The 14,562-nt window shown below is 42.1% G+C and overlaps 1 protein-coding gene across 2 annotated transcripts in view; it reads left to right on the plus strand.

Annotated features, from left to right (window-relative positions):
- Positions 1-14,562, plus strand: part of NCKIPSD (NCK interacting protein with SH3 domain) — a 92,401-nt gene that overhangs the window by 64,526 nt on the left and 13,313 nt on the right. For both annotated transcript variants that reach the window (XM_081899416.1, XM_081899417.1), the window contains 3 exons: positions 3,490-3,660; positions 4,746-4,832; positions 7,196-7,334. In XM_081899416.1, the coding sequence (XP_081755542.1) occupies positions 3,490-3,660; positions 4,746-4,832; positions 7,196-7,334 (397 nt within the window). The remainder of the gene's footprint in view (positions 1-3,489; positions 3,661-4,745; positions 4,833-7,195; positions 7,335-14,562) is intronic.

The following is a 14,562-nucleotide window of genomic DNA, read 5'->3' on the forward strand; positions in this document are numbered from 1 at the left end:
GACCTGAATGAAGAATACCACAAGCAATTCATCCTTCAAAAGAGCACATTGGGAATAAGTCTGTGGTAATGGATTCTAAAATTGATTTAGTAAAGCAGTGCTTTGACTTTTAATTTAAAGTAGGAGGACAGAAGAAAGGATACAACTAATTAAAGAATGTAATATGAAGCCTGAAAAAAGGTTGAGAGATTTAGTATAGAGCAGCAGGAAGCTTTAATCAATGATGATCTCTTATTCCATTTGGGAGGAAAAAATTCTTAGAAAATCTTTCAGCTCCCTCCTCCAATTCTCACTTTCCCCAGAGAGAACATATAGTTAAAGTTGTTTGAGAAAGAAGCACTGAATGCTGAAGCTAGCACTGCTGTCCATACACACTTCATGAGTTTGTAAAAAAACATGCTCACATTCTCAGAAACACTACTTATACTCAAAAAGCTTGCTTTTACTCAAAAATTAGTCAAGCACCATTTTAGCTTGAGGCACCCTGATGGGCTGCACAGAGGTTCCTTGAAGGAAAGACCCTCAAAACAGGGAATTGCCCCCACCCCAATAGTACGGGGACCATGCTGCTTTGAGGCAATCCCTTGGGGCTGGGAACGTCTCAGTGTTGCAAACCTTTGAGGCCACTGCCTCATCACTATGCCCAGTGTTCAAAACTCCCATTGTTCTAGGCACATTTTGTGACGGGCAATTTCATTAGTGCAAGCAGTTGCTGAGCTCAGGGCGCCGTGCTGCGCCTAAGATTTCAGATTAAAACTGCAGAGTGGAAGGAAAGGAGGACCTTTTTCTGCCTGACCACTTCCAGCTACTCTCTGAAGACTGGAGAAGAGACCCTCTTAAGGATATTAGGGGGGTGGGCAGGGGAAGGACTAGACCATGTGGAAAATGAACATGATATTTTGGCTGCAGTTCATTCATTTTGTATTTTTGTTATAAAAAAGTGCGCCTAGACATTCTGTTGTTGTGCCCATAGCTTAGGTTTAAGGTGCCATTTAGCTCCTAGCTTTCATATCTCAGTTTCTAACACTATGCTGCTCCCACACTGCTGTTGACTAGTCTAAAGGTCATCTTATATGACACATTAGTTAAGCCCTATCTTGCTGATTACAGAACAAAGTTAGTTATTGCACTAAGCAAATAGCAGACTTGGATCTTGAAGTCATTATAGTTTTGTGATAAGTTACATCAACCCAATTTTCAATCCATATACACCCAGGGCACACATAGTGGCTCTTCAGGAGGAAGGACTGGATATAAATTTAATAAATGCACAAGTAACATAGTGGAACTGCAACTATGGCTGCCCAGCATGGATAGAGGGGAAACAGTTTTGAATGTGCAACTGCCCAAATACACTGTCCTTTGACTTCTTTATCATCATGGAGAGTCTGGTCATGATCCCTCAAAATGACAGTGTAAAACTAGGGTCTAACTTGTCTTCCAACGACACAGCTTATTTGCGCACCTTTGCTCGCAAACACCTTTTGTTTACACTCTATCAATGAAACACTTTAGTTCTGCACTCTTCAGACTACCGACTCTTAAATAGTCAGCCAACTACAAATTTAGTTTATTTCTTACCCAACTGGCAATATGGAGAGCATGGAAGTGAAATACTTTAACTTACTTCTGGATTAAACTTTTGCTGTTTGGGAACTTGTGTTGGGAACTTGTCTGATTTGTCTGATCACATCCTCAGCAAGGACTGAGCTAATGGTTCTGCATGTACCTTAGAATCATACAATGCTTCTCCTCTGGTTTGGGTCATATTATGGTCTGAATTGATCTGTTTGTGGAAAATCCTGTCTCAGGCCATAGGGCTGGATAAAGACCTCCATCACTATAAGTCTGTGTGGAGATAAAAGCATAAAGTTTTATCTTGGTCCTAAACAAATGTTGCATGAACCATCTGTAAGGTTCAGCCAGTGTGGATGCACAGAACAAGGACTTATTTATTGTGGCATACTTGTTTGGGGACACCCCTCCAGGAAAAGCCTGGTTTTTGTTCCACCAAGCTTTTGTGGTTTTCAGAGGCTAGTATCTTTTGTCCTTATTCCACTCTCCCACCCTCATCCCAAATATAAGGCCTCGGGTTCAGTCTCTGACATTTCAAGGAACTGCTGGGCATTCCTCCCATCTGAAACTGCTGAACTACAGCCAGCCACTGTAGTAGGGTCAGCATGCAGCTAAGTGAACTAATGGTCTGACAGTATAAGGCGGCTTCCAATTTCCTTCCTTGCAAATTGCTTAGATACTGAGAGATGACATTTCAAGGTGCTGATGGCAAATTCTAGGGCATGTTTTGCATGGAAATCAGGCCTCTAGAGAAATCATCTTGCTCAGTTCCAACCATGTGTTATCCTTTCTACATGAATTACTTTTCAAAGATCCCCCCCCCCCATCCACACTGCAAATTAGCCAGCTAAGGAACTCTTGGCTGCATCTAAGCAACTGCCCCTGTATGGTTTTTGTTGTTGTGGGTGTTGGGGAGGCACCCCAAAAAAACATTAGCATGATTCTTTACCTATTCCCAATATAGTACCAATAGAGCTCCGTCTAAGGAAGGGAAAGAAAGGGTTGAAGAAATCTGATAGAGTTAATGGTGCTTCTGTTCTTACAGTGTTGATTTAAAATGAGGTTGAATGAACAGTGTGATGGGAGATGGAGATTCTTACCATCTGAACTCTAAAATGATGCAAGGCTCTTTTGGTTGGGTTCCTAGGGCTATGATTTTCATCACATTTTGCAAGCACATAGGGTCACTTTCATGCCTTGTGAGAAAACGAAAGTTGCACAAATAGGGAGAAATAGGTTTCTAATCTTCAAGAGAATCACAGTTGCTTTATACACCCCCTCTGCCAATGTGAATTCATTTGTTTAATCAGGTTAATGGCATGGTTGGCAGGTGCAAAAACCCAACAGTTGTAAGATTCCCAAACTGCCTCCTTCCTTACAGATATGATTGTGCCCAATGAGCTGTATTGTGTTGACACTTCTGCTCCCCAGGTTATACACATCTTTGAGGAATATAGTTTTCTGTGTACCAGCTGAATTAACTAATTGTTCAAGCTGTTTGTCATCCATTTCCCAGGACACTGACAGAACAGACATTTCAGTTTTCAGAGTACTAATTCATGCTTATGACTGTGAGGGTATTCTCATAAGTGATACTAACCCCATTCAACCTCTTGTGGCCAGTTCAAATAAAACCTTTATTATTATGACCAATGGCCATTAAGAAACCAGGGTAAGAAACAAATAGAAGACATTATCTGGATGTGGAATAAAATAAAGTAAAATAAGTCACTTGTGGCATTTATGGATGCCTGTGCACGATTTGCAAATGGCCGTTCATTGAAGGCCTTCACTTGGAAGGTGCACTTACCTTAGGCATTTAAATCTCAGTTGAAAATTAAATTATAGTTGAAAACAAGTGCTTTTCCAGTAATTGTTCACTGTTAAAGTGATGTGTATTGTTTTTGGTTGCAGGATCTTTGTTCAGGACTGCCTTCTGGTCAGATCTGCCATGACGAACAGAGGCTAAAGGTTATATTTGCAGATCTGGCCCGCCATAAAGATGATGCCCAGCAACGCAGCTGGGCCCTCTATGAAGACGAAAACGTCATTTGCTGTTACTTGGAGGAACTGCTTCGTATTCTGGTAATTTCCTGCTCTGGCTTTTGCATGGCTGGAGACTTGGTTACTTTCTCAGAATTCTGTTCAGCAGAAATGTAAAATTTGATTTATGTATTATTTATTGAATTTATACCCCCATGTATCCTCCCGGAGGAGCCCCGAGTAGCAATCAAGACAGGGTAACTTAGAGCTTTCCAAACTTTTCATGTTGGTGACACACTTTTTAGACATGCATCATTTTGCGACACAGTAATTCAGTTTACCCATTAAACTAACCCCTTTCCAGCCCCAATAGGAGCACAGGGAAGCGTTTGCTTAACACAACTACACACTGCAGCCAACACACTAACATGTTGCGACACAGTTTGGAAAGCTCTGGTGTAACTTTTTAGCTGGGGTGGGGATGAAAAAAAGAATGATACAGATGCATTTCTGTTATATATGTGGCATGATAACCTTGTCTTGATCCATATCTCTCTTGAGAGGCCAGCATGTGTATGAACATGAATGTGAACTGAAATGTGAAATTGCCTAATGTTGCTTGTTTTTAGAGTGAACTTCAATAGCATTTCTAAAGTAAGGAGTCTGCAGGTGGGAATTCACATTAAAAGGCCGACTCTCTCAGAAGAGGCATCTATTAGCAAGCGGGAAAGTCCAAAACAACTTATACCTCTCATATTTGGTGCATTTTAGTGAATGTTCATTGTTTAAGGATGTGATTGGTCCTTTTCCTCCTCCAGGCCTGAAATAGGAAATTTGGGGGTTGGGGGGGGAAACCCTTATAAGCTATTTTGTCTTCCAGAATGAGAGATAAATTACTTTATAGGTAGTGGCATGCTCTTGTTGAGCCTTTCAGCAGCTTACATAGCTCTCTGGAATTATATATGTTTTTTTTGTTTGGACCATACATCCATAGACTGTTTTTGTTTCAGGACAGAGACTTGCTTCAGTACTGAATGTAACTTTAGTTTGTGTTATATTAGTTTATGTTTTGAGAATGGAAAGATTGCGGTTTGGGACAGATCTGCAGGTTCATCTTGCATGGCTATTGTCAGAAACAATCCATTCTTGGTTCACTGGGAAACTGATTTTTCCATCCACATTTCCAGACCGATGCGGATCCTGAAGTCTGCAAGAAGATGTGCAAGAAGAATGACTTCGAATCGGTTATGTCCCTTGTTACATATTATCAGATGGTATGAGGCTGCAGTCAATATTTTTTGTTTCCAGAGAATGGTGGAGGATGTTTTATCCCATGTTGATGGCCTTTCAGCTGATTCCCTGGTGGCCCACTGGAATGCAGAGTTAACCAGGGCTATCGACTGTCTGGCTCCAAAGTGCACTCTCCGATTGCATGGGGCCCAGAGAGCCCCGTGGTTTTCCCCAGAGCTGAGGGCGATGAAACAGTCATTGAGACGGCTAGAGCGCCACCAGCGGAAAACTTACTCTGAATCTGACCAGACATGGGTGTAGAGCTCAAGAGTGGCTGAGGAAACCCAGCCAGATGGGTGGGGTATAAATAAATAAATTATTATTATTATTATTATTATTGTTGTTGTTGTTGTTGTTGTTGTTGTTGTTGTTGTTGTTATTATTTTATTGTTATCATCATCATCGCAGCTGCATGTAGGGGGCACACAGTTTTTATGTAATCCTTGTTCACAAATCAAAACTGATGGAGAGTTTTTGGGGACAGGAGTAAGTGAAAATGTGAACACAAGTTTACAACAGTGTTGTCAAGAACCTTAACCTCCTCCTGGCATTCTTGGTTCCAGGAATATTTCTAAATGGTTTGTCTAGCCTGTGAATAGTGAACCTTTAGCCATCCAGGTGCTGTTGGAGTCCAGCTCCCATCTGGCCAGTGGTTAGAGATAATGGATGTTGTAGTCTGGCAAAATCTGGTGGGGGGCATAGCTTCCCCATGCATGGGCTTGCCAGTTAAATCAGGCACCTATGAAGGCTGTAGTATTCCACACTACGATCAAGTAGCCAAACAGTAAGAGCAAAGGAAGAATATGAGCATGCTGAGTGTGAGCTTAACACTGTAAATCTAGAGAGCGTAAGCTGTAAATGAACCCATAACAAAGGACTGCTTATTTCCAAAGTTTATTTGTGGCATCAGGAAAAGTGTGCCTGAGAACAAGCCTTATATCTGGGTCATGGACACATCTCTGCTAGCAGTTTGGAAGATAAATCTAGCTGCCCCTTATAAAAACACACAAAAGCACTCCGCTCAGGAACAGAGGTAGCAGCTTTGCTGTCATCGAGAGGAAGGATTTCTGAGAATGCCTTGGGAACATTGGCAGGCTGTTCCTGCTCTTCTCTTAATTGATGCACATCTGTGCATTCATAAACAGCTTTGGGTAGGAAATTAGGTTATGAAGGTACTTCTCTGGGACAAAGGAAGGAAATCAAGTATGCGGAGGAACATGTAGGTGTTTCTCTTTAGTGCCTACAAGAATGCTTCTTTGCTCCATCCCTTTCCGAGGGCTCGCTGTTACAGCCATCTGCCCTAGATAATCCACTCTCCTATGCTTGTCATAATTAATTCATTTTATTTTAAACATGTTTTTAAAAAATCCAGCGCATGGAAAGTAGGGGGAGGTCTGTAGTTTACTGCTGGAGCATCTTCTTTGCATGCAGGAGGTTCCTGGTTCAGTACCCAGCATCGCCAGGAAGGGCTGGGAGATGGAGATATTCCTGTCTAAAACCCCAGACAGCCACTACTAGTCATTGTAGTTGCGTCTGAACTAGATCGACCAATGGTATGACTTGGTACGAGGCGTGTTCCTGTGTGGTGAGAGTTGCCATTGTGACAGATAGTCCACTTGTATGGATCAGAAATTAATTTTACAAGTGTAATGTTTCCTTTCTGTGATGAAATATCTGAAAGGATCTTCACACACGAAAAGAAATTATAGAGGAGTTGGAGTTATTTATTAGTGGATAATTCATCTGTTCCCAGTTGTATCAATTAGGAGACTGTCTCTTGAGGAGTAAGCTTACTTTCCTCTAATCCCAAACAATGCTTGGACTGCACTCTATCACAAAACTTGTGTGATGCTACAAATTGACGCAAAAGGCAAATTGGAAGGTGGCAATAAATGGCTCTGCCTCAAGTAGGAAGAGGTTATCTGGCACTGTCTTGTAGTGTTCAGAGCTGGTTTCGACAAACCAGGAAGTCTAGGTTAACTGTCATTTCTCTGTACTTCGAGTCCAGGAAACTGTGGTTAATAACTCCCAAACAAGTTGTAGCTTCATTTCTGGCTTGTTTAGAGGTCACTAACCATGTTTCCTGGTTTTTTGATTATCTTATTCATAAACAACTAGGCAGGAAACACTAATGGTGAAATCCGGTTCGCCACCATTTTGCATACCCTGAAAGGCCAGCTTCCATGTGAGCTCACTAACTTGAAACTGTTCCAGTGAAGATAAATGTACTCACTTTGCTGAGCTCAGTTCTTAAACTAAATACTTAACCTTGGTGAGTACTGATAACAAACAGGAAGTATTTTCCTGGCATTTTGTCATTTAAAATTTGTCGTTTATAACTTTTTAGGAGCACAGAGTGCCATTACGGCTACTGCTTCTGAAGTGTTTTGGAGCAATGTGCAACTTGGATGCTGCTATTATCTCTGCTCTGGTGAATTCGGTCCTGCCAATGGAGCTAGCTCGAGACATGCAGACTCATACCCAAGGTAAGGCAAGCTTATAAAATGGCTCCTGCTACATCTCTGCTGCTTGTCGTGGAGATCTTGAGGTGGTATTATTATTAATATTACTACTACTACTGCTACTACTACTACTGCTACTACTACCTACCCCAGCCCCAGCCACTCTGGGCAGCTTGTGGGGTATTGTTGGGTTATGAAGATTGGGCATCCAAAATAATTGTTACAGGTATTTGGACAGCAATCTAATCCACCATTGCAAGAGTCTCTGAGATGGGTGTTAGTAGGAAATTAAGACTGATGGGCACAGTGGAGTTTTGCCACCAGGTTGAAGCAGATAAGGGCTGAGGCTGGACTATAAACAAGAAGCGAAGAGAGGGAGGGAAAGTAGATCTGAAAATACATTCTCTTACCCGTATCCTTGATCAATTGCCTGGCATTTCTTCCATGCTTCTACATCCTTGGAAATCCCGTTGCAAGCTGAGGAAGCAGCTCACGATAGCCAAAGAGAGAGTGCTTGAGTTTTAGTTTGGGTTTTGCAAGCATCTCCCGGGTAGCTGAGCGAGTAGTAAGGTGCTGGTCTATGCGTTTTGAGTTTACTGGCCTCGTTCTAAATGATCATTCAAGTAGCTTAATTTTCAAGTGGCTTCGAAGATGGCTTGGGTCAGTTTGGGGACCATTGATAAAGGTTTTTTGGGGGAATGATACCTTGTCCGTTCTATGATGGCAAGTGTATGTAAATCTTGGGGAAGGGTGGCCTTGTATATTTCCGATTTAGAAATGAGGGAAGAGCAATAGCATGGATATGGCTGGGTGGGGGCTGAACTTGCCTGGTTCAGGCAGTTTAAAAAGGGGTGGTAGATCTTGATCTCATGGGTGACCTCGTGTGAAGCCGTGTCTTTGAAAGCAAAGTTTTGCAGAAGAAAAAGATTGGAAGTGCTTTCATTAGACAGAGAACATTTTTTATTAACTAGGTTTAACAGAGCCAGCTACTTCTGCTCTTCAATATGTATAAAATATGCAGCAGGCTGAATAAATTAATTCTGCAGTTTGTTTATTGCTGCCAAGTGCCGATTTAAATCTCTTGGCTTTCTATCTGTTCCATGGCTTTGATGGGCAATGCATACATATGTCGGAGAAAGAAGCCCATGGTGTCTTTCTAGTGGGCTGTATCTTGTTTCCTTTTACCTTTTTATATTCAGCTGCTGAACATGGAATAGTTAAAAAAAAGAGTTGCTGTCTTTGACTTAGCGGTGTTGTCACCTGTTGCCATCTAGTACACTGGTAAAAGAGTGGGAGTTTTATTGGGATTTAATGGGCTATTTGATTTTTTAAAAAATCAGTTAAGTATCCCTTAAAAATTATCTGGCTTAGTATCACACACACACACACACACACACACACACACACACACACATGCTGCAACAGACTGCCACCATGGGAACTAGTTTAATTAGAACTCTGAAACTAATGCAAGCGCACATGATAAAGTCTAGACCCTTAATCTTTTAAAACTGAATCCATAATCCACTATCAAACGTGGCATTAACAACCTGCTTTTCTATACAAATGAATAACCCTTTGAAGGTAAGCATTATAAATGATGATTATATGACTACCCATATTTGCATCCCATCCTTTGCCTGAGCTCAGGGGTAGTAAGCTACCTGTACAGGTGAACTACCTCACTTTATCCTCATAGCATACTAGTGAGAGGTTAGACAGAGGGTGTTAGCTGTGCAAGCTTAACTCTGTTCTTCCCAGTCCAAGTTCAGCGCTAACCTTTGCACCCCACTGCCTCCTGTGATACAATCCTGTTCAGGTCTGCTCAGTAGTAAGCTCCTCTGAGTTCAGTGAGACTTCCTCTCATCCAGGTGAGCATAGGATTGCAGCCTTACCAGCTCTGGGTGGGATTCAGCTGCACAGCATAAATCCACACAAGCATTTCAGCTTGCCATATGGAACAACCCACCCCTTTCCTCTGTGTAGCTATATACAGTGGAACCTTGGTTGTTGAACGTAATCCATTCCAGAAGGCCATTTGACTTCCAAACTTTTGACAACTGAGGCACAATGGGTGGGCGGAAGATTCCATTGAGAAACGCGTCTCGGAAGCCGTTCAACTTCCAAGGCACGTTCGAAAACGGAAGCAATTACTTCCGGGTTTTCAGCATTTGAAAACCAAAACGTTTGGCTTCCGAGATACTCAAAAACCGAGGTTCCACTATATCTAAAATGAGGTTTGCTGTCAGACATCCCAAGGCTTCTGATAAAGGATTTGGAAGCTTAATGGCTTTAATCTAGAGTTACGGGTTAGAGGGAAGAACCGGACATTTACCAAATGGGTGCAACGTAGCTATGGTAATGAGAAACTGTGTTTCGTCTGTCTAGGGTGCAAACAGATCTGTTTGAGAAGTCCAAACAGAGGCTCACTACATGGTTTCTTTGAAGAACAAAACATTGAAGGGAATCCTTTGGCCAGCCTTAAGAAAACCGCAGTTCTGTTTTGTTTCATTTGTCACATTCAAAAACCATTTGAGGGGTACACTCGGGTGCTAAGCATAGGGTTGATATGTACCAGTAAGACGGCCTTTCCTCAGTGCAAGCGGCAAACAAGAGAGAGGGGATTAATTAAATTCAGCAGAAGCACAAGGTAGGCTAGAGAACATGAATGCCCTGCGCTTGATCAGATGCAACTCTAAGCCTTGCTGAGCTGCAAGGGGCTGAGAGGGAACGCCAGGCTGCCATTATCTGCATACAGATAGCCAAGATGGTTCTGCCCTGAAGGTATAAAAAATCCGACAGTCACACTTAACACAAACAAAATGGGAAAACTACAGAGCAGAACTAGCATGGGGAGCAGGCAGGCGATGTGTGTTCTTGAGTGGGTGGGATGGTGATCTGGGAGATGGCAACTGGCTTCTCACGCAACGACCCAGCTATGCTCTGTGATACATTCATTCATTCCCTGTGTTGCTGCAATGCAAATATGATCTGTGCCTGCACTTTATACTTGTTATGCTTATAGATGTCTGAGCTTTCTCTTTATCACAGCAGTTTATTGATTGTCCACAGTGTCTGAAGTTGTTAGCGTTTTTTATCTTGGCATGCAAAAGTCTCTGTAAGGGTGTTTATTTCTGCTGGTTAAGATGGCAGTACTTGAAGCTGTAGTTCTCATTGTTCACTCTAGCGGGAAGCTTGCCTGGATTTTAAGATTAGTCCTAGCTTGCTGGCATCTAAAAATAAACTTTCAGCTCCATACATCACTAATTTATAAGTTCGTCTACAGGCAGATGTTTTTATTCTACACTCCGTATTTCTCACAAATGGATTCCTTTTTTCATCTACTGCTTGGATAATTCAGAGTTCAGGTGCCCTTTTAGACCTCTAACTTGTCTTTGCTGGGGGCGCTGAAAAAGAAGGTCTTTTTTGTCTCCTGTTTCTTCCTTCCTCCTACAAGTCTATCTTGCCAGAGCTGTGTGGTAGCACCTGCACAACCTGGCCAGCCAATTTAGCTGTCACCAAATGTGCAGACCATGTTCTCCTGGAAGCTGCCCTGGGCTGTTCCTTTGTGATCTCCCTACAGATAGTACCTTCCAGTCTTCTAGAGTCAGCCTCTGGCTTTGTGGCCAGTAGTTGCTTCCTGGTTAGTATTAACTAGCTTTTGTGCAATTGCGCCCTAACAGTTTTGTTTTTCAGTTCTGCGCGCTTCAAATACAATACAAATAAGCTGCTAGGGGAACAGACCATAAGGCTAGATTATAAATATTACATATGCTTTTGTTTGACTGAAGCATCTGCTTCTGGAAAGGTATTCTGCCCCATGCCCTCCTGTCACGTTTATTTTCAGCTTGAGCATTTTCTATCCCCACACAGCACATCTGAGGAGCATTCATCTTGTGCACACACTATTGCTCATGTGTTAGCAATGGCAGACCTTGACAGGTATGTGATTTTGACAGCCAAAACTATCCAGCGCTTTCCCTTCATGTCAGTTACCAGTTCGTTTGAAATAACACTTCACAATGAAACAGGACTGATCACCGAGACAATGAAAAAGTGGCAAGGGGCAGTGAATACTTTGCCACCGGTCCATGTCAGCCATTTCTTTCTTTCCAGGGGCCATTTTGTGCAACAGTGCTTAGATGATTTCTTTTTCTTTTTCTGCTGTTGCTGTCACAAAACTGTAAACAGATTCTCTCATGAAAAATGACCTTGAGTGCTGGAGTGATAGAGGCTTACTTTGTTGCTTGGAACTTGGGAATCGAGGCTGATCTGTCTTCTGATAGACTGCAGAGCATCTAATCCCTTTTGCGGATGGCAAAGAGCAGAGCAATCCATGCCAACTCTCAGGCGGCTGGGGATTGTTGTCAAGCCAGAAGCAAGCGTTCCATTGGATCCTGCCTGGTGCTTAAAGAGGAATACTGGAGGCTAAAGCTCTCTGCATGGATTCTGGATGCTTTTGATGAAATAATGCTTTCCCCTTGTGCTGATGCAAGCACCTTGGCTGCTGTCCAACTTTTTCTGCTAGATGCCTCTTGCCCCTGGACAGCCACTTTCCTATGGTGCTTCTAGTCTGCAAATCTTTTCCACATGGTATTTTTTGGGGGAAGCTTATTATAAGACGCAGCAAGGCAGTATTAACTAGAACAATTCTGTTTATAATCCACTCCTGTAATCATCTGTCCCTTGTCATTGCTACATAGAGACACAACACTGCTGTCAGTTCCACATTTTTCTTTTGCTCTCTCCTTTTTTATGAGCTTCACTTTTCAAGCCCTTCCAAAGTCCTAATCTTCCTTTGTTGCATTTGCGGTCCAGAGGATTGGCTTTGTGGTTAAGTTCAGAAAACATTCAAGCTGACTCAAAACTCTGGGTAATGTGGTTTTCATTTCCTCTGCCCTTCATAAACTGGCCTCAGTTTGTGTGTAGTGTCAGTCATCATAGGTCCCCCCTGGTGAATTGTGTCTTCAAAGAAATTCACGGCATGTAGTGCCTTGAAAGAAAACATTATGAAAATGATATATAGGTGGTACATGACCCCAGTCAAACTTGCAAAGATTTATCATTTGTCTGATAAAAGGTGTTGGAAGTGTAAGGAAGCTGAAGGAACGTTCTTTCACCTCTGGTGGACATGCCCGAAGGTGAAGGCATTCTGGGAAATGGTTTATAACGAGTTGAAAAAGGTATTTAAGTATACCTTTACTAAGAAACCAGAGGCCTTCCTCCTGGGCATTGTGGGCCAGAGAGTGACAAAGAAGGATAGAACTTTCTTTTTATATGCAACTACAGCAGCAAGAATTCTTTTAGCTAAATATTGGAAGGTACAGGAGCTACCCACGCTGGAAGAGTGGCATACGCAGCTGATGGACTATATGGAACTGGCCGAAATGACTGGCAGAATCCGAGACCTGGGAGAAGAGGCAGTGGAAGAGGACTGGAAAAAATTTAAGGACTATTTACAAAAACATTATAAGTTATGTGAATGTTGAGAATTTGTTAAGTTTTTAGACAACAAGCTTCAGATTCCAAATTTTTGATATTGCTGGAATTTAAGTTCTGATTGTGAAATGACTAAAGTCTAGGGTAAAGTTTCTATATTGAGGACTGTTGGAATTGTGAACTAATAATATTTCCCCTAAACCTAATATACAATTGAGGAAAGTACAAAAACACAGGAAACAAGGCATTAATTTGCTGTAACTTTATTTTATTGAAAAAGATGCAGGGGATGGAAGATGTGGGGAAGTCCAGTAGATCATGAAAAATTGTTTTGCAAAGTACGATTTCTTTTTTGCTTATAACCTTTTTTCTTTTCTTTCTGTAAAACTGCCTTTGTTGAATAACTGACGATGTATTTGACCTTGGAAAAAAGCAAATAAAAACATTATTATTAAAAAAAAAAAAAACAAAGTGAATTGAGTTGAATTGTGGTTTTTTAGTCTTCATAGAGCTACTGGTAACCCTTTCCCCTTCTCCTCTAATATGCCCAGGATAGAAAGGTGACTGGTCAGATTTGCTAAGGATGCACCATTTTGCCGTGGCTTAAGAGAAATGAACTAGGTGCTCAGAACAATCTTAAGGTTTTGTATCAATGAATTTAGCATGCACTGAATAATTGAATTAGCTTACATATTGCATTCGGCTTCTAGCATTCCAGATATATTTCTTACAAATCTTTAATTGCCTTAGCTCTTTTCATTCCTCTGCGAGTAACTGCTACCGGGTACAATACCAGAGAAGATGGTAGCAGTGACCAGTGGCAGCTTGTACATTGCCACTTTGCTGCCCAGTGCAAAACCAAAGCACCTGCTGCAGTGATGGCTTGATATCTTTAGAAGGCCCATCAGCCCCAAATAGTTCCTTGCCTAGAATCCCCATACACTGGTGGGCATGCTATTTGAATAGCAGAGACCCTATACAGCAGAACATGTTTCATTGTTCTGCTCTTTCCTTGTTTTAGTTTTAGGGTGCTTTTGGGTTGTTGATGTATTGTCAGATCATGTATCATTTTCCCCAGTTTCTTTCTCCTTTCTCTTGGCTAACTGGGGCTTCTGCTCCTTGACTCCTTTCCCAGGCAGCCAAAGGCCTTCTCCCAGGCAGCTGCACCCATAAACAAAGCTGATGGTGTCTGGACACGAGAGCTTCCCCCAGGATGGCACATTTGCTGGTAAAATAACAGAGCGAGGTACCTATGAAACATTGGGACTCCCTAACCTGTTCTGGAGCTTCAGGGAAGCCTGTGTCCAACCCTGCCACAAATTCTTATGTTCATCTGCATGACTGGTGGTCACATCCAGCGGAGGGGGATGGTTGTGCCAGATGAAAGTTGGGACCCACCTGGGAAACAAAACATGTTGAGAGAGAAATTGACAAATCCACACTTTCGAAGTCCAACTACTTTCCTGCTAATCGTCACATAGAGTACATAACCCAAGTATTGGCCTATACAGAAATGAGCCAACTTTTACTGGGTTATTCATCGCTGCACATAATAACTAGGCTGTGTAAACCTCTCCATGCTTTAATGATCTCTTGTAAACAGTGCAGTGCATATTTCATTGTGGCCATATGCCCTATCATGTGGCGTTTCTTATTTAAACCCCTACTGGAACATGCCAACTAATTAAGATTCAGGAAAGGCAGAGGCTGTGATTCTGTGGAGCGCTCATGTATAGATGCTGCCAGTGAAAATTGTGCTATACTAGCAGGCTGCAGGACAGATTGATGCATGAGGTACAAATGTGCACTGGAA

The sequence above is a fragment of the Podarcis melisellensis genome, assembly GCF_964234715.1.
Source record: "Podarcis melisellensis genome assembly, chromosome: 2".
Taxonomy (NCBI): domain Eukaryota; kingdom Metazoa; phylum Chordata; class Lepidosauria; order Squamata; family Lacertidae; genus Podarcis; species Podarcis melisellensis.